Raw genomic sequence first — 26,516 nt, 5'->3', positions numbered from 1 at the left:
TGTGTTAATAATACCAGCACTGTACTGTACTGTACATACTGGAATAACTTCAGAGGTGAAAAATTAACATTATTTTACCCATGTCTTTGAGTTTTGTAAGGGTAACTAACTGAAAATGAGCCTTTTATGGCTTATAGGTCATCCATTCAAAACCCTACTTGAAGAACAACCCTTGGAGGGGTTGCCCTGTCTAAAGACTGTAACAGGGACATGCTCTTTCATAGATCAGTGGAATTCTTCCATAAATCAGGTGGTGGTTTGTGAGGGCAGGGCTTCCACCACAGCCCATTGGTGTAACAAGGTGTGCCTGATAGTTGACTGAGTCCCTTGCTGGATCATGACTCAAAGTTCTCTATTGTAATCTTGGGTCTTTGAAGTTTGTCAAATTAGTTCCAGGTTGCAGCTGTCATTAATTGCGTGCGTCTTGTGTGTGTGTGTGTGTGTATATATATATATATATATATATATATATATATATATATATATATATATATATATATATATATATATATATATATATATATATATATATATATATATATATATATATATCATTTCATTAGCCCAATAAAGCACGCTGACTTCTACATACAATCAACACCCAACCCCGCCAGGATTCAAACCCACCCCACGAGCCTATGACTGTGACCGGAGAACGCTACCTCTGGACTACCAGGATACTAAAAGCAGTCCTAGACTCTGGTATATTTCACACAAAGCCTGTTCAACGAGCTTTAGGCGCCGTGAACCTCTAATGGGGACTACCCGTATCACGTAGGTGGTCAGAGTAACGTTTTACCGAATCCGGCTTCGAGGTAGCGTTCCCCGGTCACAGTCATGGGCTCGTGGACCGTGGGTTCGAATCCTGGCGGGTTGAGGTGTTGATTGTATGTAGAAGTCCGCTTGCTTTATTGGGCTAATGAAATAAATATGGATCCTCATGTTTCGAAGCCGGATTTGGTAAAACATTACTCTGACCACCTACGTGATACGGGTAGTCCCCATTAGAGGTTCACGGCGCCTTAAGCTCGTTGAACAGGCTTTGTGTGAAATATAACGGAGTCTAGGACTGCTTTTAGTATCCTGGTGGTCCAGAGGTAGCGTTTCCCGGTCACAGACATGGGCTCGTGGGCCGTGGGTTCAATTCCTGGCTGGTTGAGGTGTTGATTATATATATATATATATATATATATATATATATATATATATATATATATATATATATATATATATATATATATATATATATATATATATATATATATATATATATATATACAGTAATACCCCGCTTAACACGGTTTCGCTTAGCGCGATTTCACGTATACGCGGTGCCTCGCCAGAGCCGAACTTTCACTTAACGTGGGTTTTTTCCACGTATACTAGGAGAGTGTCTGGTTCGAGATGCTATTTTTAGATTCGCCCCACCCGTCACCCTGCCTGCCTGTTTTAGCTCATAAAATTCATACAAATTACCCAGCCAGAATATAATTTACATTGCTGGAATTCTTACAATATGATGATCATTTTGAATATAAACATCATAGATTTTGCATTAGACATACAAATTTTAGATATAATGTTTACTCTGAGTAAATATGTTATTTTTTGTGCAAAATATATGACATTTGTATTCAAAATATTCCTGGTCTTACAAGGAATCCAGCAATGTCAATTATATTATCCTAACTTTAGTTTGAGGTATTATTTATTACTAAAAAGGTAAATATTCTGGTTTTCCCACACATCTGGTAGGGAGGGAGGGAGGGACCGACCGACCATCTGTTACCATGTGAAGAATATTTTTTTTTTTTTATTAACTGAAGATATTTGTTTTAGCTCATAAAATTCATACAAATTACCCGGTCAGAATATAATTTACATTGCTGGAATTCTTACAATATGATGATCATTTTGAATATAAACATCATAGATTTTGCATTAGACATACAAATTTTAGATATAATGTTTACTCTGAGTACCGTATATCACGGCCTATAAGGCGGCGGGGTGCATAAGACGCCCCCCCCAAATTTCCATTTAAAAAGTAGCTTTTGAGCTCTATTTGCTGTATAAGACCAGTACCCCAAATGTGACACTTACCCACTGACTCAGTAGTCCTTTACCAACCATCCTTGATTTTTTAAAATAAGGCCAATTCACTTCAAGTAATGTCATCAAATTATACCCGCTGGTGTAGTGTAAACACTAGTGACGTCACTGAAGCGTGGTGGGAGTGTTCCCTCGTCTCGGTGGTGTGACTATTTATACAACATGTGGTTCAACAGCAACCACCGTATTCTAATTGTGGTGTTTCATTAGGATTTGAGTGAAAAAGGTTACCAGTATGTACTTACTACATACATTTATTACACAAATATATATATATATATATATATATATATATATATATATATATATATATATATATATATATATATATATATATATATATATATATATATATATATATATATATATATATATATATATATATATATATATATATATATATATATATATACTGAATATACTATGTACAAAAAATGAATGTTCAATGAATTATTTATGGTGCATTAGGGTACTGGTCACTTCTGATGGGCTATAAATAGCCTTCTTTATCTCCCCTACATCTCACCCTGAGCCAGACGGAAGGGTCTTGGTAAATAACATGTTTGCTTATTTTCCATTTACTTTAAATAGATTTACCGAATTATTTGTTTTATTTATTTATTTATAATATACTGTAATATATTAAACACACTGTAATTATTTTCTTTAATTTATAAACTGTTTTGCGACAAAGGAATGTTCTCCAGTAGTGTTTCATTAGGATTTGAGTGAAAAAATATTACGTACTTACACAATTGTTCCTCTTACTTTGACAACACAACATACATACAGTATATTATTTCTCAGTTTTGATCTTTTTTTTAATTTTTGTATTTATTTATAGTTAGTTACTTAAAATAAGGCCAATTCACTTCAAGTAATGGCATCAAATATTACCAGCTGGTGTAGTGTAAACACTAGTGACGTCACTTGAGCGTCTGTAATTAACCGTCGATAGTTTCAAGAATTAATGCACTCATTTACTGAATATTCTTTGGAAAAAAATAAAATTTAAATCAATTATTTATAGGAGATAAATATTATTATGAGTAAATATACCGATACCGGTATGCATTACTGACCACCTCCACGGCTAAAAATAGCCCAATCTCGCGGTCACTTTCCCTTTCTTGTCTCCTCACTGGCAAATGGGGGGGGCGTGGGGAGGGGTGTGTGATGATAGCTGTGTTTATTACAGGGGTATAATTCTCTTTTACGGTATGTTAGACAGGTTTATAATACATTTTTATTATTTTAATATACCGGTAATCTTAATTTGAATCCAGCTTGCCAAACGTAAGTTTCAGTATAAAATAATTAGTGGTAAGACCTTGTGAGTGGCTTACGATGTTTTCATCACCACTCTTGACACACTAAACCACAATATTTAAGAGGTAAGAATTTTAACTTGGTGGTTTAGACGACCCCCTAACTTTGGGCAGATTTTTTTAATGTTCAAATTTCGTCTTATAGGCCGTGATATACGGTAAATATGTTATTTTTTGTGCAAAATATATGACATTTGTATTCAAAATATTCCTGGTCTTACAAGGAATCCAGCAATGTCAATTATATTATCCTAACTTTAGTTTGAGGTATTATTTATTACTAAAAAGGTAAATATTCTGGTTTTCCCACACATCTGGTAGGGACGGGTAGGGAGGGACCGACCGACCATCTGTTACTGTGTGAAGAATATTTTTTTTTTTTATTAACTGAAGATATTTGTTTTAGCTCATAAAATTCATACAAATTACCCGGTCAGAATATAATTTACATTGCTGGAATTCTTATAATTTGATGATCATTTTGAATATAAACATCATAGATTTTGCATTAGACATACAAATTTTAGATGTAATGTTTACTCTGAGTAAATATGTTATCTTTTGTGCAAAATATATGACATTTATATTCAAAATATTCCTGGTCTTACAAGGAATCCAGCAATGTCAATTATATTATCCTAACTTTAGTTTGAGGTATTATTTATTACTATAGTGGTTTTCCCCCCAAAATTTCTCAGAGGGAAGAGCCAGTGAGTGTAGTGTGAGAAGAGGGGGAGGGAGTCAGTCCATTATTTGAATGGACATTAACTTGGCGACTGTATTTCTCTATTTCTCTTAAGTATTAATTGTGTGCATGTACCATCATAAAATTAAGATGTTATTTTTACTAGAACATAGGTATTGTGTCGGAAAAAGTGGAGTTTGGGGATCGGGCAGTTTCTATTGGAATTAATCCCATATGTTCTGTTGTTCACTTAGCGCGGTTTTCACTTAACACGGTACCCTGTGGGTTTTATTGACCGCGTTAAGCGGGGTACTACTGTATATATATATATATATATATATATATATATATATATATATATATATATATATATATATATATATATATATATATATATATATATATATATATATATATATATATATTCCTCGACTTACGACTGGGTTAGGGACCCAAATCCAGGTCGTAAGCCAAAAATGTGAAAATGATATATAAAAAATCTAAAATAGGTGTCTCTCTTCTCAGCACCACAAAACTCACTTTTAAGCTTGCCAGTCATTTAAAAGGGAATTACAAGCGAAAATTTTGTCAGTACACAGAGCAATCACTAACGTTGGGACTCAAATGCGTTATTTGAAAATTTTGGTACTACTGGGGCAGTCGTATGTCCGGGTGGTCGTAAGTTGAGGAGTGGTTGTATATATATATGTAAAGTGTTATCAGCGTGTTATCTACACTAATTGGGTCACATCTTGTTAAACACACTTCTCACCAGGAGGAACTGAATCATTAGGTAAAGCTCTATACTGTACTGTATGTGGATGATGAACTAATGAGAAATGAGACCATCACTTTAGTAAATTAACAGTCTTGTTGGTGTTGACTGTTCCCCATTAATTTTTTGTCAACTTAGTTTTTCAAAACTCATTCAATATAGTTTTTTATATTTCAGAAACAACAATGTGTATTAATGAGGTAAACAGCTTCATTATGGGTGTTGAGTTCCATAGCAAAACATTATTATCTTTTACAGTAATAAGAATGAGTGAATAATGGTAACTGGAGACTCGTGTGTGTTGGTTGGTTCTTTGTTCTGGCCGCTCTGCATTTTAGAGACAAGGATTGAAAGTAGATAAAGTATACCGGTAGTGTGTATTCTTCCTCACACAGGCACTGAAGAGGGCTAAAGCTGTCCGAACCTCCCCTGGTAGTGAAGGTCATAACTCGCCTGTTAAGCTCAACAGTTCTCAACCAAACAGAGTTCATAAATCTCGCACATATAATAAGTAAGGGTTGAGTAATGGATTGAATACTGTGTTTTATTATTTGAGTCATCATACATGTCATTGTCCAGCTTCTTTTATTGCATGAGCACTTGTCAAGATGATATTGATTAACTCAATAGAAATAATGTACCATTCAGCTTATTTGTAAATTTTTTCTATTATTTATTATATGGTGCATTTCCCTCCATTTTTCCAGACCATCTGTGCCCAAAGTCCATGGAATGAAAGGTTTATCCCCCGAAGACAAAAAAGACTTGGATAGCATTGCAATATTCAAAAACAAATTATCAGAAAATAAGAAAAAATCTGGCCAGAATTGTTGCACGGTACCAAAAGAGTTTCAGTTTGCCACTACCACCCGCATAAAGAGTCCTGCTACACAAAATGAAGAGACTCGAGCGGTTGATTTTGCAAGATCTCTACGATCAAGCACAGCAACAGCTGTAAGTACATAGCTGCTTTGTAGGGGAGGCAAGTTTCTGGTAACTGCATTATCTAAATACAGTGTGCCCTCCATAGGTTAGGCTAAATGAATTCAACCTTGATTATTCATATGACCTATCCATTTAATTCTCGATCTTACTCTTTATCTCCATCTATGCTATCATGAATCTCCCTTGTCATTCTCCCCTCCCTTGCTTCAAATGCATAAAAAAATTTTTTTCCATTTTTGGCTCCAATACATAAATTAGGTTTCAGTGTAACCCTACAGGGCTGGCTGGACCAGTTATCCCTTTGGTATAGGACAAATATGTTTTTGCATATGCACTTTAACATAAGCCTTGTACAGTATAAATACATATTCATTTATGTTATGCTTATCCTTTATTATTCAGCACGACAAAGAAGCACCAAAGGGGCCAACAATTCCTCAACCGTTCAACCTGACACTCCCTCGAACGGTGAAGGCGGAGAACCACAATACATTTTTTTCTCTTGCTGAGCTGAACCTCAAGTTCTTCACCAAGACTCCACAAAGGTTCAGGAGTAAAAGAGCAGGAAGTACAGGTAATAATTGTGTACTGTATGTGTTTTTATTTTTAAGGTTTTCTGAACTTCATTAGATTTCCTACAATTGAGGCACCCTGCGATCGTATGGGTTCTTCGCGACAAAATTTGAAACCGAGAAAACCGTGTTTAAAGTTTTTCCAACCTCAAACCTGCATAACGTTGTTTTTTTTGTTTTTTTAATACAGCATTCATTTTTCATGCATTTTGAAGCTAAAGGACTGTACTTGCAGATGTTGGGTAGTGCATCATGAATTAATGTACTGGGTTGTTGCAATGTTGACTTGAAGCAACAAAATTCCCACTTGCTTATGGCTTTTTTTTACTTTAATCGATATCAGGGTGTGGTTCCCGCCCACTGGAGGGGCCGTGACGTAGATAGCAGGCACTCACTGTCATTGGCCGAAACAGAGGAGGAGGCTGTAGGCTGGCTGCTGTGATTGGCCGCCCGCTCCTCTCACTCACTCACTGACTGGACGAGAGCACCTTACAATGTGAAAGCCAAGCCTATAGTTTCCTGTCTGCCACAAATCAATGTTTTACCCTATTTTCAAAGGGCTTTCAACCTTATTTACTGTGTAGTGAGAAGATCTTATCAACTAAAATCACATAGAGCTAGGCCAAAAATAGTGCTTTCCAACAAAAAACGGGTTTCGCCCGGATGGTCTGAATGCACCTTACGATGTGGGACGCCTCATTACAATCAAAATCCCCAATTCACCTCCAACCCACAGAGCAATATTTCTGGTGTTGTTGGTAAGCTCCATAAATTGTGCCTTTATAATGTCCTCCCTCCTATGTGAGCATTAACGGCACTAAGTCCCATTGGAGCAACGTCACAAGTGGAGTTCCCCAAGGCTCAGTACTTGGACCATTATTATTTATTATATACATAAACGACATAGATATCGGCATAGACAGCAACATAAGTAAATTTGCTGATGACACTAAAATAGGACGCGTTATTAAATCTGACGAGGACTCCGCAAAACTACAGGAAGATCTAAACAAATTTTTCGAATGGTCTGAAAAATGGCAGATGAAATTCAATGTGGACAAATGTAAAGTACTCAGTATAGGAGATGTAAACAGGGAACCCAGATACCAGATGAACAACGATGCCATAGAGAAATCCGACTGCGAGAGAGATTTAGGAGTAATGATAAGTAGGAACCTTAAGCCAAGTAAACAATGTGCTTTTGCTCGTAACAAGGCTAATAAAGTACTTGGGTTCATACAAAGGAGTGTTAGTTACAAGACTAGCGAGGTCATCCTAAAACTGTATCTTGCGCTTGTGAGACCACACCTGGATTACGCAGTTCAGTTCTGGTCACCGTATTACAGGATGGATATAGAATCATTGGAAAGAATTCAGAGGAGAATGACAAGACTAATCCCGGGCATTAGAAACCTTGAGTATAGAGACAGGTTAAAGCATCTTAATTTGCACTCCCTCGAGAGACGTAGAGCGAGGGGCGACCTGATAGAGGTGTATAAGTGGAAGTCAGGGCTAAACAAAGGGGACATTACAAAGGTACTCAAACTATCCAACCAGGAGCGAACTCGTAACAATGGTTTTAAATTAGACAAATTTAGATTTAGGCGTGAAATAGGTAAACACTGGTTTGGAAACATGAATGGAACAAGTTACCAAATATCGTCATTAACTCGAATACGCTGAATAGCTTCAAACATAGGTTGGATGCTTATATGAGCAATTGGGGTTGGGTGTAAACGGGACTGCCCAGTATGGGCCAATAGGCCCGCTGCAGTTTCCTCCATTGTTATGTTCTTATGTTCTCTAGTTTTTATACAGTCACCCTCGCTTTACGCGGTCCTACATTCCGCGTTTCCACGTTTACGCGGTACCCTGCCGAAACAGGATTGCTCACATTCCGCGGTGCGTGTACCCCTTTACGCGGAGAGGCTGGCGAGCCGCGCCATTTTTGGATTCAAACCTTCCGCCATGTTGTGTAAGCTGTGCGAGCATGGTGCGCACAAGGTCGCCCAGTCATCAAAACATTACCGAGTTCTTCACCCGCCACCCACCACAGCCGGCCGAAGTCAGTGATAGTGATAATTATAGTGAAGATATGGACTTATATGGACTTTGAGGGGTTTGACAAAGAGGCCCTGCAAGCCTCTATGGTGGATAGTGATACAAGTGATACAGGTGAGGGCCAATAATCTGCCCTCTGCCTCAGAACCAACCGCCCATCCCCGTGTGCCCAGCCATCTTTTCTACTAATGTAAGTGTTAGAAAACCTAATATTATTGATATTTCTCTTAATTATTAATTGTTTGTGCATACCATCATAAAGTTAAGATAATATTTTTACTACAACATAGTTGTGTGTCGTCAAAAAGTGGAGTTTGGGGGTCGGCCTGGTCTCTATTTCAATTAATCCCATATGTTGTTCACATTACGCGTTTCTCACTTTCCGCGGTACCCTGTGGGTTGAATTAACCGCGTAAAGTGAGGGTTCACTGTAGTTGGATTATCATAAAGACCCATTTGTGGAACATGTCATGGAAGAAAATTTATTATTATTATTTTTTTCCCTTTTGCTTTGCCTAAAAATTGAAACACGTTCTTACTCAACAATTCACTCCTATCAGGAACTATCATACATTCAAATAAGTTCATTTATTTTATGGATAGGTTTGTCAATGAATTGATGTGTGGAACCCATCCAAAATGAGATCAGTATTTATAGCCAGGAAAGCTTGTGTGATTTCTGTTTATCATAATTTGGTTTTACTACAGATTAACTGGGCTCATAAGTCTACTTTTATTTCTATGGTCAGTGCACCAGTGAAATCCAGTACAGTACAGTATAAGCCCACTCATGAAATTTATCCTTAATTCCTTATAGTTCTTGTTTATCGAATTTCCTGCTCTCAAATCCCTGCACCCATCTACAGTTTAAAACTAATGTACTTGAATGTACAGTAGGGCATTCACTCTTCTCATACACGTCCATATTATGCAATTTCATCTTTATTGTTTACAACATATTAAGGAAGCCTCTCTTGAATACATTGTACTGTGTACAGTATCACTGTTTACTTATACGGTACTGTATGATTATATTTCATATGGGAGTGTGTGTGTTTGTGATCGCTATCTGTGCGAGAACTCTAAGGTAGCTCAAGAGGCCACTGGGGATAATCTGCAAAGGTTGCATGTGTGTTTTTTTTGGGGGGGGGGGTGGGGAATATAATAATAAATAATAATTATAATAATGTATTATTATTATTATTATTATTACAACAATTAATAAAATTAATAGCAAATTTATAAAAATAAAATACAGTAGTAAAAATAATAACCATAAATAAATACAAAATCGAAAAAAATAAATTGAGAGAAATTATATACATTATATATGTTGTGTTGTCCAAGTAAGAGAAACAATTGAGACCCTGCAATTGTGTGTAAATGAGGCAGAAAGTCAGATCAGCAACCTGGGACTTGGTCACAATTTTTGTGATGCCATATGGCAGCAGCAGGGTCTACCATTAGACAACACATTATGCTTCCAATATCTTCCCAGGTGGTAGTACCTCCCTGTTTGGTAGCTGCCTATTTAACTTCTACCTGTAGGTAGATGTGCTGAATTTATAAAGTGAGAGGCATAGCAGTAGTGTCTTTCTGATGCTACATGTGTAGTTGATCAACCTCAGGTTTTTACATCCTCTCATGCTGTACTTCTCCAGTGGAGGTGATGTTCTCGGGTAGAACTATCAGTTTAGCTGTTTTATCAGTTTAGCTGTTTTATAGGTTACCTTTGAGTGTATTCTTGTACCCCTTCCATTGCCTGTCAGCATTAACCTTATGGTAGTTATACCATTAAATTTAGCCAGATATGTTTCAATTTTAGCTAAGTATCAATGATATTCAGCTGGTGAAAGGTAACACTTGGAGAGTTTTTATTTATTTAATTTTACAGTTTTGTGTGTGTAATAGATTTTCTTTATTCTTTTCACCTGTTCTGTTCCTTTAGAGGACTTGAACTTGGAAGGAAAAAAGACAAGAGGAAATTCAGGAGTTACCATCCCTCGCACCCCAAAGCTCAGCGCCTGTGGCCGCACGCGACAGATGAATTACCTAACTCATGAAGAGATGGAGCAAAAGGCATTTGAAGAAGCTCAAAAGTATTAATTAATTCTCTCACTGTCTCTCTCTTATAATATATATATATATTATCTATGAGTACAGACTGTACTCACCCCTGAAGATGTGAATTACACGAAAGCACTTGGGAACTTCGTGTTTTCTTCTTTACTTGTGGTTATCAGCATATACCTAGATCACGCGCACCTACAGTGATTTACTTGCATATATATATATATATATATATATATATATATATATATATATATATATATATATATATATATATATATATATATATATATATATATATATATATATCTATCTATCTTTCATAGATATGTTCAAAATTATATTTTTGGTTCACTAAATATGAATTGGGTAATTTGGGAAATTAAAGATATTAATACCATAAGAAAGCCATAAGAAATGAACCAATTGATGTTTGGCACCTAAATTATGTACACAGTTGTCATTGTCATAGATGAATACTTGAGGGAAATTTCATAATAATTGGAGAGGCAGACCAAGGACCCTGGGGCAAATTGGCATTGAATGACTCCTATGTCTATACAACAGGGGATTTGGGACTTATGATCTTCAGTCAACATTTGTGTTTATTCTTTCAAATAAATTTATATTTGTGAGTTTTAATGATTAATCTCAGTCATACTGTATTTGAAAAATTCAGTTGGTTTACTTTCCATTTTTCCTGCACACACCCTTTCTCCCTTAGCTACATGACCTGCAGAGGATGTAGGCACCTCTTACTGTAAAAAATCCTTAACATGCTACAAGGCAAACTTCGTTATTGTTCTCCCTCAAACCTTCCCTGCTGCTTATCAAGACTGAAGAATGGAAGGGAGTTATTATTATTATATGTTTACTGTAATTTTTTTTTTTTTTTTTTTTCTCCAGGCATTCATTCAAGGCCCTACCAGTTAATAAAAAGGTGTTTGAGGCTCCTTCCTCCAGTTATCAAGTGGAAAAGAAACTTTCAACTGTTCCAGAACCTTTCGACATAACAGATTCTAAGAAAGTAAGTTTGTTACCTGTGTCAATAGTGGCTGATCTCCCTTTCCTTGGAACTTACAGGCAATGACCATTACTGTATATAATGGATTATTATGCGCTCGATCAGTTTTACGATGTAAAAAAATAAATGCCATTTACCACTGTGATGGCTAAAGATCAATTTTACAATAGTCTCTAACCCGTATGTTTTTCCTGCATTGTCACTGCTATGAAAGTGATGTGTAATAACTGGAAATATTCGGAGATATCGTGACACAATATCGGAAAGGCCATAACACATGTGACCCACGCTGAAGGTTCAGCCCGTCCCCGGTAATTGCCAGGCTAAGCTGTAAAATAACAAAAACATACAGTATAGTCTCGATTTATGCGGATTTGGTTTACGCGGCACCTTGCCAGACCGACAATTTTTATTTACACGGTTCATTCCATTATTTACGCGGGCAGGGTGTGCACAAGGTCGCCCATTCATCAAAACATTACCGAGTTCTTCACCCACCACAGCCGGCCCAAGTCAGCGATAGTGAGGATATGGACTTTGAGGGGTTTGACAAAGAGGCCCTGCAAGCCTCTGTGGAGGATAGTGATACAAGTGATACAGGTGAGGACCAATAATCTGCCCTCTGCCTCGGAACCAACCACCCATCCCCGTGTGCCCAGCCATCTTTTCTACTAATGTAAGTGTTAAAAAACCTAATATTATTGATATTTCTCTTAAATATTAATTGTGTGTGCATACCATCATTAAATTAAGATGTTATTTTTACTACAATGTACGTATTGTGTCGGGAAAAGTGTAGTTTGGGGGTCGGCCCAGTCTCTATTTCAATTACAGTCGGCCTTTAACATACGCGGGGGTTACGTAACAGAGATAGCCGTGGATGTTAAAAATCCACGTATATGTGCCCCCCCCCCCAAAAAAAAAGAAAACCCTGGCCCCCATGTCCTTATTTACCGTATATACCTGTGTATAGTTCGAGTTTTTAAGACCAAATTATTTGGCAAAAAATTGGGGGTCGACCTCTAAACGGGTAGTAGTTTCGTTAGGTTGAAAAATATTTACCAGTAACTACCAGTAAACAATGGAAACGATGCACCAACGCAACACCAGCTGTGAGTGTCAGTACAGTTGCCAGGGCAGATCTCTTGCGTCATCATAGCAAGCCCAAAGTAGCCAAATCCATGGTATGGTATACACAGGACGATGTAAAACGTAAAGTATTCATTTATTAAAGTTCATTTATAGTTACATAAATTTTTGTTCGTTACATTTGAAACATCAATCTTTGTTAATTAAATTTGAAACAAAAGAAAACTACGATACCGTATTTTCATTAAAATATTACATCACAAGTATATTTTACCTTAACTGTGACTGAATGAATATAGGTATTCTCAGAAATAAATATGGAAATAAAATATTTTTGCTGGAATGACGTACATATTACAGTGGAAAGTGGGATAAAATCATGACGAAAACAATGACTCGCTTTCTTTCGTTATTCAAAAGATTTTACCGTAATCGCTTTTCGAATGGTTTTCAATTAAAAAACTGTTGTACTCGTACTGTATTACAATAATATTCTATCCTATCATTAGCCTTATAATCCCACAACTGAAAACCATTCGAAAAGCGATTACGGTAACATCTTTTGAACGAAAGAAAGGGAAAGTCATTGCTTTCGTCACAATTTTATCCCACTTTCCACTGTAATACGTACGTCATTTCAGCAAAAATATTACATTTCCATGTTCTCAGAAATAAATGGTAGTTTTGTTGAAACGTAATGTACAGTATTTAATATTAAAATGCAAAAATAGCTATAAAAACAATTAATACACCCGTAATGTACTGGCTGGCATCTCCACTCGTCCCTGTTCCCGCGTCCAAGGTCACCACTCCTCCCAACTCGCTCCCTCCTCTGCCTCCTCCACCTCCTCACCGTCACTACTGCCGACAACAAACACAAATGTTTTGTGAATAACTGCACCTCCACTTCCTATGTACAGTACTGAACTGTACTGTGCTTTGCATTTTTACAAACAATAAACATGACAAGAAAAGCTATTAAAAAAAAAGAGATAAAAATTTCACTTTACTGTACCGTACCTATCCTCGGCGACAGGACGGGGGTCATCGGGCTCATCGTCATTGAATTCCATAACGGGTGGTGAAGTGGGGGCGACGGTGGATTCAGCTGCTTCCTCACTGCCGCCAGTGATTGATGGTGTTAAATCTCTCCTTCGGTGATCAAAGAACATGGTGATGGGGAGTTGTCGTCTCTTTCTTTTATTTCTTCCATGATGTTTTTGTATGGAGCAAAAACGTCATCCATCCCTCGCATGCACCATGGAGGGGTCCATACTATAGGCCAGGTTTTTCAATGCCTCAATATTCCTGGTCATCTCCCCCAACTTCTCCAACATTATTTCTTGGTGCTCTTCCTCTTCCTCTTTCGATTCCTCTTCCTCTTCCTTGCCTGAGTCTACTAACTCCTGTAGATCCTCCTCGGTCAGCTCAGTGTTGTGCTCTTCAATTAGCTCCCTAATCTCGTCCTCTGCCATGTCCTGGAAGCCTTCAGCAGCCACTTTCCTTGACAGTGCCAGGGTCTTATTGAATATTTTCATTAAAATCCATCAAAATCATTTTCCTTGTCATCGTCTTAAGCACCAAACAGCTCCTCCCAGTCTTCTCCTTGAACAGGGCTAGAGGGTACGTGTTTTTCGAATCGTTTTCAATTAAAAAAATGTTACAGCACATGTATATTTTACCTAAACTGTGCCTGAATGAATATATTCTCAGAAATAAATAGTAGTTTTGCTGAAACGTGATGTATTTCAATGTAAAATAGGATAAAATACATGACGAAAACAAAAGACTTTACCTAACCTTCCAATGTTCAAGAGATGTTACTCATTTTTTAATAGTTTTCAGTTAAAATACTGTTATATTACAATGATATTCTATTCATACTGTGCTTGATATACTGTACTACATTCATGGAAATGTAATATTTTTGCTGAAATGACGTACGTATTACAGTGGAAAGTGGGATAAGATCGTGACGAAAACAATGACTTTCGCTTTCTTTCGTTCAAAAGATGTTACCGTAATCGCTTTTCGAATGGTTTTCAGTTAAAAAAACTGTTGCATCACAAGTGAATATAGGATAGAATATTATTGTAATACAACAGTTTTTTAACTGAAAACCATTCGAAAAGCGATTACGGTAACATCTTTTGAACGAAAGAAAGCGAGTCATTGCTTTCGTCACTTTCCACTGTAATACGTACGTCATTTCAGCAAAATATTACATTCCATATTCTCAGAAATTTATAGTAGTTTTGCTGAAACGTAATGCATTTTATTGTAAATTAGGATAAACTACATGAAAACAAAAGACTTTACCTAACCTTCCGATGTTCAAGATATGTTACTCGTTTTTTTAGTAGTTTTCGGTTAAAATACTCTTATATTAGTGATATTCTATTCATACTGTGCTTGATATAATACATTCACGGAAATGTAATATTTTTGCAACTACAATGCTGATGTCAACACAAGCATGGTTACAGCGAGACTGACTGAGTGAGGGAGAGCTATGCGTGTGTGAGGTTGCAGGAGCGGGCGGTGTCCCGTGTTCGGTGCTGCACGCGAGTTGAATGGCGCGCGATTTGAATGTACTTCATTTACTTCAATGTACAGAATATTCCTCCGGCGGGGCAATCCGCGTATTTGCAAATCCGTGTATTATAAACCCGCGTATGTTAAGGGCCGACTGTAATCCCATATGTTTTGTTATTTCGTTTACGCGGACCTCCACAGGTTCAATTGACTGCGTAAATGAAGACTAAACTGTACAGAATCTATCCGAAAATGCGAGTAGACAAATAACAACAGTTGAGGTACTGACACTGGATCCCTCTCCTGCTCCCTCCTTCCCTTCCCATGATTCACAGCTAAAATTTGTATTCCTTTCTTGTTTCTGACCGATAATCATTTTTTATTTTTTTTGCACATTCTGTTTGAACAATCGTGCGTGCATGTAACATTAAATTAAAGTAAATAAAATGTGTATACCCATTCAAAATTATGAGCTGAAAGGTAACAATAACACAGCTTTGCCTGGTAGGAGGAGAGGTAGGGCGATGTAGCTATGGTGACATCTAACTTGGCGAACTACCAAGTCAACACACACACACGTTCATGTAAGGTAAATTAAATTACAGAATTTTGTTTTAAATCAAATTCTTTTGTCTATTTATAAATTATTTGAGTTATTTAAACATTATTTAATCAATATAGCAACAGGATATAAAACTTGTTTGGGCTCTTTAGGGGTTCAGGAACAGAACACATTTTTCCCCATAAGTTATTAATGTCAATTTATGATTGATCACTTAGCGAAGGTTTTTTGATGTCCCTAACCCCACTGTACAACGGTCATTTGGCTGTAGTCACCTAACCTATATTCTGTTAAATAGAGAACTGGTGTAGTTCATGCAGTGTTTGTCACTGGTACAGTATAGTATACTTTGGTGTGCTTTGAGAATCTAAGATAAATTTCTTAAATGCCAGTACAGTACTGTACAGTATTGAATTGTGGAATTTTTTTATAGATTATTTGCACTGGGTAAATGTTTGGCAAGTAGTACAATATATGAGTCATAGTGTTAAAGGAAGGATTGCACTGTAGATTTTGAATGAGTTTGTTAATTTGTTGATATTGCTGTAGGAAAGAATGGTGTAGGTTTGCAAGATTCATTTCACTGGGGAGGATATGTTCTGAAATACATTATTTGGAGTCACTGGAAGCAGGAGGTTGATAAGTTGTGCATGTGTTTGCTGATATACATTATGCGTTGGGAGTTGTAGGCAAGATGTTGTGTGATGGTGTAATTGTTGTGTCTAGGGGGGGGTTGTTAAGGGTCATACAAAATGGACATATTTTCTGGAGTTAAGACCGCTGCTCTTGTTACATGAGGAACACATTAGTTAACAGATTCAGGTTTAGTTTGTTATTGCAATATCCATGATGTAGTATGGTAGTCATTGTCATTATGTTAACATTTGTATTTTAATTTTTTCGGTCATTTCCAAACTTATCCCCGACCCAACTTATTTTTCACATGGAGTTTGGTTATATTTGCTGCCCACAAATGGTGTCCTTTTCTCTGCATGACAACAAATGTTGCTCATTGGCCAGTGTTTATTTTAAATGCACATCTCTCCATAAAGAGAGGAAATTCCAGTTAATTTTATGGTCCCAGAGTAAAATGCCAGTCAGGTTCTCCTGACACCTATTGAATATTTGGTTCAATAGCTCAGATTGATGTCTGAGTATGTATTTCTGCATCTCTGAGGGTGTATTATGTGCCGTTTTCAATACTATTATTGGACAAAGGAAAAATGTAGATTACAGGGTGAACATAAAGTCTTTCCCTGATTATGAAAAATCATATCTCGAAGACCATTCTACTGTAGATAGAAACATGAATGTTGTAGCGTTGTGTAGACGAATTCATAATTTTTTTTCATGCATATTTTAAGCTGCAAAAAACTGTTTTTACCTCGCATATGTTTTGTGTAATAAATGTTTGTAATCAGGAAAGACTTTATGCTCACCCTGTATATTATATACTGTACTGTACATTAAGATATAATTACTGTCGTAGTTTATATTTGAGTCGTCTTGATTGCTACTCAGAAATGTTTAATATTTTTATATCTTAATTTTCAGCCACAGCCGCCAATTGGTTTTAAATACCAAGAAATGCGTGATACATTAGGAGGCTCTGCTTCATCATTGGCATCCATTCCTCATGGTGGTATTCCATGCCTGTGGAACAAAACATCCACCAAGGTTCAACCATTTAGTTTCGACACCCAAGACAGAACTAGACAGCAACGCAAGCAGCAGAAGATACAGAAGGTAACAATTAAGTTGAAGGTTTCTTTTATGATAGACGGGTAACCATGAAAGAAGGTACAATGAAAGACAAAGGTCGTGTCGTGAAATTTGGTGAAAACATATGCCCTAGGGCTAAACTCTTGGTGTGCTCTGCCTTGTGGTAGGGGGCTCTCATAATGTTTCACGGGTTATATTTAATCTTCGGACAAAACCGCAACACGACTTTTGTCTTTGATTGTACATGAATGTAACATTATTTATTTATTTATTTATTCTTTCTTTCTTTCTTTCTTAGAGAGAACAAGGAAAGCTTATTTAAAGAACCTCAGGTGCTCCTATATTAAGAAGAACATGTAACTAAATTAGATATTACAGGTAGTTCTGCTATAACGCGATAATTGTGTTCTTGTAAAATATCGTGTTATAGAAAATCGCGTAATAGAAATAACAGGGCTTATGGAGAAAATAGGGTGAGGTGCAGATTACTCGAAATCGAAAAAATTTAGTAGTTAGCCTAACACAAAGGATAGCACAGTCTAAATAAATGTTACATTCATATCTAATAATGAAATCATACAGTAAATGTAATACTTTACCTTGACAAAATATGAATGTAACTTGATGGGGGAGAAGGGTGATTTTGAGGTTGATAACATCGAGCTTCTCTTCAAGTGTTATATCCTTTCTTTTACGATCATCACCGGGAATTCTATCACCAGAACGCTTCTTGGAGATATTCTTCTTTACCATATTCACAGTTAATACCACAAAATTGGAGAAATAGTAAGCAAAAATCGCGCTATAGCAAACAAGCGTTCGCGTTATACAAATATCGTTCCTAATTCATAAATCGCGTTAGAGCAAATTCGCGTTATCAAAACACGCGTTATAGCAGAACTCACTGTACCTTGTTCCACTAAACTTTTACCCCATTCCACTCTGCCAAACCTTTTCTCATTTTTTGGGGCAAGGTGGCTGGAACAAAGAGTAAACACTCGTGCTATTATCTCTATTATCTACCACTCCTGCTACTGAAGTATCCCCATAATCCACCCAATGCCATGCTCTGCTGTCAAGTGTGCATGCACACACCCATACCACTTTCAGGATGTTCATATCCCTCATGTTGTGTGTCCTTCAGCCCATCTGTTCCATATCCTCAGTGTTCACCTCTACCTTGTACCTGGTACACTAAAATTTCACTTCTCACTTCTTCAGTGTCAATACCAACTTTACCAAACCTCAATCAGCTCCTGGTTTCTGTATTTCTTCTCCTCTGCTTCCTGTTTATCATAAATGTTGCTCTCCAGCACACACTTAAGACATTATTTCCCCTTTACTACTGTGACTAATTTTTCACATATTGTTTTGGTCACTGATGTATCCATTTACAGGCAGCTGACTAAAGTACTGTACTCTATTTCCTCCATTCAAACTAACAATCGTTTCTTTTAATAATAATAATAAACGGTTTATTGAAAAAGTTTGCAGCCCGAAGGCTGAAAATATACATTGGACACAAATGACTTATTACATACATTGGTGGTTTAACAAAAGCCTTCATTAGAGAAAGGTGAAGGAACATACAGTGAACATACAGATTAATGTTTACACACGTAGATCATGTAAGCTGAGGTGTTGAACAGCAGACACGTTGTGTAGTAACTCCCTCACAGATGGTGTTATGAGGGGCATCACGTGGAGTACTAGTTCCCTCACAGGTGGTGTTATGAGGGGCTTGACGTGGTGTAGTAATTCCCTCACAGGTGGTGTTACGAGGTGCCTGATGATGTAGTAGTTACCTCACAGATGGCGTATGAGGGGCCTGATGATGTAGTAATTCCTTCACAGATGGTGTTATGAGGGGCCTGATGTGGTGTAGTAATTCCCTCACAGATGGTGTTTGAGGGGCCTGATGTGGTGTAGTAATTCCCTCACAGATGGTGTTATGAGGGGCATCACATGGTTCCCTTTCTCTACTCACATTCACTTTTCACTGTTTAAATCCACTCTTAACTTTCTCTTGGTACAAACATTGCACGAGTACATTAGGTAACATTTGGAACATATCTTCTGAGTTTCTCACTAAAGCAATATCATTTGCAAACAGTCTCTTACTTCCCCCCCCCCTTTTTTTTAAGACTTAATTCCCTCTCCATTACTCTTTCTTTTTTCTCTTTTAGTACTCCATCCTTAAAAATACACAATACACGATTGTGCTTGTAAAATAAAATTAAAATTTTCAGAACAGTCCCTCCCCTGATGATTCAACACAAATATGGGTTATGTGTAAAGTTTTCATAATCTACAAGGATTTTATACACTTTGCCTCAGTTGAGGAGGACCTGGTGCACCAGTTGCCCCTTGTGAGTGCAGCAGTTCTTATTAAAGCGATGTCTGCCTAAACAGTATTTAAAATAATTTAAATACATGGCCACGATGAAGCTAAAAGTCATGGTTGTTTTGAGGCGACGAAAGACAGAAAGGGAAAATAAATTATGTTGACATGTAACTTCAATAATTTCCCCCAACAATAAATAAACATTATCAGACATGATTAATCAACAAATAGTAACAATAATAATAGAGATGAATATGATAAAAAAGACAATAATGGCCATCACACTTCAAGATGAGTAAATAATCCACCACAACATGTGTGAGGAGAGAAGATAAGATGCTGTGCCCTGCTTGGCTGATATTTTATGATTGATGTGCACTCACTGGCATCTGCTCCCTGACTCAACCACAGGATAGGGGAAGGGTAGGGGAATATAATGGTAAAAATAACTTGATTCTGGCCCCATTGGCACTTGACAGGTTGTGGTCTAGATTGCCTTGCACATGGTTGTTGTTGGCATATACTGTGACCTGTGGTGTAATGGTCAGCATTCTCGCCTCGCAAGCGAGGGGACCCGAGTTCAATCCTCGGGCAGAGTGAAACTATGGGCAAGTTTCTTTATGCCATTTGCCTCTGTCTATGTAGCAGTAATTGGGGACCTGGATGTTAATAGATTTGTGGATCGTATTCCGTTATAATGGTTAGCCAGTACAGTTGGCAAGTTGTTCGGTCTTCTCGGGCTATTCTGTGACACTGGGTCATACAACTCATTAACTTGGGGTGTGGTAGTTGTGTTGGTGACAGCTTCTACACCTTAAACAAATTCACGCCTAGGTGGCCCTTGGGCCAGCCACCCTCATTGCACGGGGGGGGCAACCATTATACTGTACTCTGATGGTTCATCAGTCTTGCCTGTTGGTCCATCTTAAAATAACACTAAATTCTATTGGTATATATTTTTATTTGGTGATGATACAGTACTTAATTTTTCTGATGTTTATTTCAGCACTGAATACAAGTTTTTTGGATAAATATTAATTGGAAATTTTTTTCCCCTAAGGTTCTGGAAGATGAAAAGAACTTGGTTAACTTCCATGCTCAGCCAATGCCTATTTTTGAAAATGGTGTATGTGGAGTGCCTCCCAAGAAACCTCCAACTCCTACCAGAGTTAAACCCTTCAATTTGAACATTGACCAGCGTGGCACCAACAAGCAAGAACAGTATCAAAGACACTTAGAGGAACAAGCCCATTTAGATAAGGAACAGCGAAAGTTTCTGGCACGTCCTGATGCAGTTTTACATAAGAAGCCATTTATTCCTGAAAAGTCGAAGAAACCTCTCACTGATATATCGACATTTACTCTCAACACTGAAGTGAGAGCTGTTGATCGAAATGAATATGAATTACAACGTAAGAGAAGAGAAGATGAAATTCAGGCCGCTAAGAGAGAGGTGAGTTATATCTTCGGTTCTCTCTACTTTTTACAACTACTGTACAGATAATCCTCTGCTTATCAACTTTGAGAAATACGAACAATCTATAGTCTGTTCACGCAAGGCTTGCAACTGAGACCTATGGGCAGTTTGTTACAAGGCAGCTGATTGGTTGTACTGTACAATTGAAGATGAATGTATGTTCCCGTTATTGGGGTGAAGAAAGCAAACCGTTAAAGCTACTGTACTGATTGGCTCATTATCCACTTGGGCGGTTGGTCACATTTCTGTTACCTTATACACTGTTGGAAAGTACCGGATATGTACTGGCTCTGTTACACACTGTTGGCACGTACTGGCTACATAATGCATCTCTGCCTTCGCCAGTGTTGCTCAAATCTGGTCTTGAATGAGCTTACCCTCTGTGGCATCACTATGCAGTTACTCTACTATCATTTTAATATCCTAATTTTGTGTAATTGGAACATGGAGACATTAGAATGGGTTGTTGACTTTCCATATACCTGTACAGTGATCCCTTGGTTAACGAACGCCTCGGTTAATGAAATTTCGGTTAACGAATTACCTTCCATAAGAATCTTCAATTCGGTGAACGAAATTTTTACGAAATCATGTCAACATGTTTTCGCTTGCTCACCAGCTGCAATATTAGTCCACCAATACAGTAATCGGTTCTAGGGCTTAAATTCTTACCCATTTGAGTAAATATCAAGAATGTTGTACTATTCAATAATTTTCAAAGTTTTACATTAAATTTTGTAGTCATTTTAACACTTATTAACATAATTGGAGTACAGGAATCTAGTTTTTGGTGCACCAATCAGCCACTTGACTCACCCAGCATGGCATCAGTTTGTGTGTCTGCTCAGTGGAGGTAACATCTTGCTTGAGACACTCTTGAACAAAACTCTTTTTACATTTTTACAGTACAATTATTGGTTGTTCTGAAATTTATTTTACATATTGACAATATATAGTGCAGTGCACTGTTGATTTAAAGAAAATAATCTTGAATTAGACCTAGTGAACTTAAAATTTTATGGGTGAAATGACGGCATGAAGCATGGGGTGATTTCTCTTCCACCCCCACTTCCTTCTCTTCTCCCTTCTCCTCTACCCCCACTTCTAATTCCCATCATCATCATCATCAACCAGGAGCCTTCTGCATACACACCTCAAAGTAAGTAAACTTTACTACATTTATTTTTACTTTGTATGTAATTTTCGGTGAGCTGTAACCAATTACCCAAAATCCCATCGAAACAATGGTTTCGGTTAACGAACGACCTTCTGGAACAAATTGTGTTCGTTAACCGAGGGACCACTGTAATACATTATACAGTGGGGTATGCTATAACGAATCTAATTGGTTCTAGAACCTTGTTCGTTATAGCATTCGTTCGTTATAGGATTAATCCGTTCCAGGCCACCAAATACAACCACTTAACTGAAAAATATAATATAAAATTGTAAAAATTGTAAAAAAGTGCATAAATATGCATCTAAACCCCTGAAATAACCAATATCATTAATACTTGTAATAAAAAAACAATAAATTAGTAAAAAAAAAAAAAAAAAATTTTTTTTAAATAATGTTTGTTGTAGGAGTTTCGTTCGTTATAGCATTCTAAATTTTATAGGTAAAACCGTTCGTTATAGGAATATTCGTAGTAGGATCCGTTCGTTATAGCATACCCCACTGTATAACATATCAAGCCACGAAGAAAGCTTTTCTAATACAGATATATGGGAAAAGAATCATGAAGTGAGATTGTGTTGGGCAACAATGGTATGCATTCTGTTGAGAGTAATATACACTAGTTGTATGGTAACATAACCCCTACACCCCGGGCTAGGGTGCCGCTGGCTGTACCCCCCACGTGGAGTAAAGCAAGAAAAGTCAACTAATCCAAAAATAATTTATTACCATTTTAAATGATAAAACAATAAAAAAGAAGCAAGAAAAACTATTTATTGACCCTCTAGAAACTTTCCTGGGGCCGCAGTGGAGGGAGATAAGAGGGCAGTGTTGTTTTGACGGTGAGCGCTCGTGGTCACTACGCACTTCGTGGCCATTTTCTCTTGCCTTTGTGTCTGGGATGGCCAGTAATGCATATATTTACTGATCATAATACTTATTTCCTATACATATTTCAATTAGAATTTATTTCATTTGCATTAATTTTCATGAAAAGTGCTTGGCGGCACACACGCAGTCTGTCGCCAGGCTGTCTTTATGTTTGGTAGATCAAGTAATACATATAAATTCTTATTGGAATAATAATTCCACAAATAAATAAATTTATAACATAATCATAGCATTATTTTCCAGTAATACTACACTACTTTAGCGATATTACTTTGATACAACATGATAAAATGGACAAACAATAGAAATGAAAAAAACAAAAGTAGGTACTTACATTCAGGAAGCTTCCCTATGGCCAAGCGTGTGGTGTGACGGGCAAATAGTCATGCTGGAACGTAGTAACCCGTGCTGGGCATTCTAACAATGCCGCGAAAAGGCGCGTATTCTGAAACGTCAATCGGGGCACCCAAGATGGACGTACCGGTGCGTAGGGGTTAATCTCCTTATATATTAAGAGCGTCAATGTGTATTTACCTAACACATCACCTTTGAGAACCTATCCCCTGCGCTGGAGGGGGTTTATTGTATTTTATTTACCTGATGAGCTATTTTTTACTGTCATTTACTGTATGTTGTCATTCTGTTTTGCCTTTTCTCTTAAATTAGGTAATTTTAGATGTATATCAGGACATAGGCTATGATGAAGTAGCACTTTAAGCATTGTTCTGTAAGTATGGTATGCACATAGGGTATGTGGTTCAACTTAAGAACATCCTTAGGAACGGAACTCATACGTAACCCCGGAGACTGCCGGTACATACTATACGTATCTCTTGTGTTATGAAAAATTTGAATGTGAATATGATGTTGATCCCCTCCAATTTCAGGTGTGGCTTGTACAATTGAAGGCCATATATATATATATATATATATATATATATATATATATATATATATATATATATATATATATATATATATATATATATATATATATATATATTATATATATATATATATATATATATATATATATATATATATATATATATATTAATTAATTAATTAATTAATTTTTATTTTACAGCAAGAGGAGATGCAGGCAGAAGAACAAGAAATGTTAATAAAAAGATTGCGTCAGGAGTCTGTCCACAAGGCTAATCCTGTCCCGAAATTTAAACCCATGGTTATTGAGCATGGACAGCATCCACCTACTGTCCCTGTATCTCCCAAATTTGCAACAGAGTTACGACTGCGATCACGGACAAGGTCAGAGGCAAACTCGACTATGGACATTTCGTCAGCTACATTTGCAGCACAGTAAAACTGGAGCTGAGGAGAACTAAAAATATTGCCTCCATCACAAATGTGAAAGATTTTATTATTTAGAACATTTTCATGACACGGGAAACCACCATTTTTAAGTGGACACCTCAGCAACCAAAATGGATCATACTATGTTTTTACCCCTTCAGGCATTGTGGAATTTATTTATTTGGATTAGGCAGTTTGAGTTTTAAGTCGACCCTTTTCATGGGATCTATTATAAGTACAGTAGGATTAATTTTTCTCCCTGTAATATTCATTTTCCTCTATCAACAGGATGCTGTATCTAATAATCTTGCCATTCTCTGTTTTATAGTAATTTGATTAAAGCACACAAATCAGATGAGATTAAAAAATTATATTAATAAATAAATACCTTGAAAAGTTTTGTCACATTTACAGTATATGCCCTTTTTTTAAACCTCAAGTTTGGATGGTCATAATTCGGGATGAATGAGGCATTTAATAATCTAGCAGATATTTGAAGCCTTTTGGTTTAATGATTATATATTCCATTTGTGTCATTTATGAATATTAATGTTTAATTTCATAACTGATTTATTGTGGTTTACTTCAAAACTTATTGGCTTTTTTGCATTACTGGTGGATCAGTTGTCACTGTCTTGGAGTTTAGCATTGAACAGAACTTAAGTATCATACCCATTATGTTAGTTGTGTGACAAGTTAATGGGCTTGACAATTGAACCAGTCGTTTGTTCATTAATTTTTAATAAATTTATATATAACATCTTTTATCTTTGTTTTTAAATAAAATGTGGGGCCTAATTTTTTGGTGTATATTTTTACTCCTCCAAAAATTTTTGCAGTAAAATATTGTGTAAATTTTTTTGCGATGTCTAAAAATGATGCTACAGTACTTGTTATAGTAAGTTGTAATGCAATAGCAGCACCAATCAAGTGAAAGCTTAGTTTTTAAATACTAGATCTTCTTTCTCTGTCCTTTAGTATAACATTCAGTTGTCTCACGCATGCTTGAGTCAAGTTCAAAAGTTTTATGTTATTACCTGTGTGCGGTACTGTACAGTATACACTATTATTATCTAGTAAGCCAGGAGCTGTACAGTATTACAAGGTTTTTGTTTAATAAATAGTAATGCTACTGTTGAGTTTTTTTTATTCCTTTTTTTTAGTCATACATTAAAACCTTAAGTTAATGGATTAATAAGAGTTAAGGGGCGTCCGTTGGTGCCAAAAGTCTGTTAAATTGAAGTGATATTTTATACAACCTATAACGAGTGGTCAAATATTCATAATTTACAGCCGAGCTGTGATTGCCATAGCGTTTGAATCTCTGGATCAGTGCACTTGGTGAGCAAGTTTCCGCTCCTGCCTAGAGAAAGCGCTTATCAGTAATAGGAGGAGGGTTTCCATTTGACATGTATTTAGTTGTAAAATTGCTATTGGTGTATGCATAAATTAAAACCGTACAGAAATATTGAAAGGGTGACTTTGGCTGTGGTTATGAACACCCCCCCCCCCCTTATTTTACTATGGAAACTACTATTCATTTATGGTAGTTTCACTTTTGACAACCTTTCCTAGGATTGCAACCACTGGCACAAATGTGGCAACTTGCTCGGCAATCAAGAAATTGCACAATTTTGACTGAATCCCCCAAGAGAATCTTCAAACAGACAACATGAGGTGTCACGGAAAATATTCAAGATAACAGGTAGTGTATAAACAAGTCACTGAACTTCATTCTATTTCTTTCATTTGCAAGGGGTTTCTTTATTTGGGGTTTTGATCAAAATAGGTTTTCTATAATACTTTGACATCTTGTGTGAAATAGCTTGACCC

General features: G+C 36.7%; 1 protein-coding gene across 2 annotated transcripts in view; it reads left to right on the top strand.

Annotated features, from left to right (window-relative positions):
* LOC121874500 (targeting protein for Xklp2 homolog) overlaps positions 1-25,815 on the top strand; it is a 42,676-nt gene extending 16,861 nt beyond the window's left edge. For both annotated transcript variants that reach the window (XM_042378646.1, XM_042378647.1), the window contains 8 exons: positions 5,296-5,411; positions 5,608-5,854; positions 6,248-6,419; positions 10,427-10,577; positions 11,455-11,575; positions 17,313-17,504; positions 20,885-21,277; positions 24,457-25,815. In XM_042378646.1, the coding sequence (XP_042234580.1) occupies positions 5,296-5,411; positions 5,608-5,854; positions 6,248-6,419; positions 10,427-10,577; positions 11,455-11,575; positions 17,313-17,504; positions 20,885-21,277; positions 24,457-24,693 (1,629 nt within the window). In that variant the 3' untranslated portion in view covers positions 24,694-25,815. The remainder of the gene's footprint in view (positions 1-5,295; positions 5,412-5,607; positions 5,855-6,247; positions 6,420-10,426; positions 10,578-11,454; positions 11,576-17,312; positions 17,505-20,884; positions 21,278-24,456) is intronic.
* Positions 25,816-26,516: the final 701 nt, after the last annotated feature.

The sequence above is a fragment of the Homarus americanus genome, unplaced genomic scaffold (assembly GCF_018991925.1).
Source record: "Homarus americanus isolate GMGI-L3 unplaced genomic scaffold, GMGI_Hamer_2.0 scaffold11794, whole genome shotgun sequence".
NCBI classification, from domain to species: Eukaryota; Metazoa; Arthropoda; class Malacostraca; order Decapoda; family Nephropidae; genus Homarus; species Homarus americanus.
The sequence above is the reverse complement of the archived record's forward strand: the minus strand, read 5'-3'. Positions and strand labels throughout refer to the sequence as shown.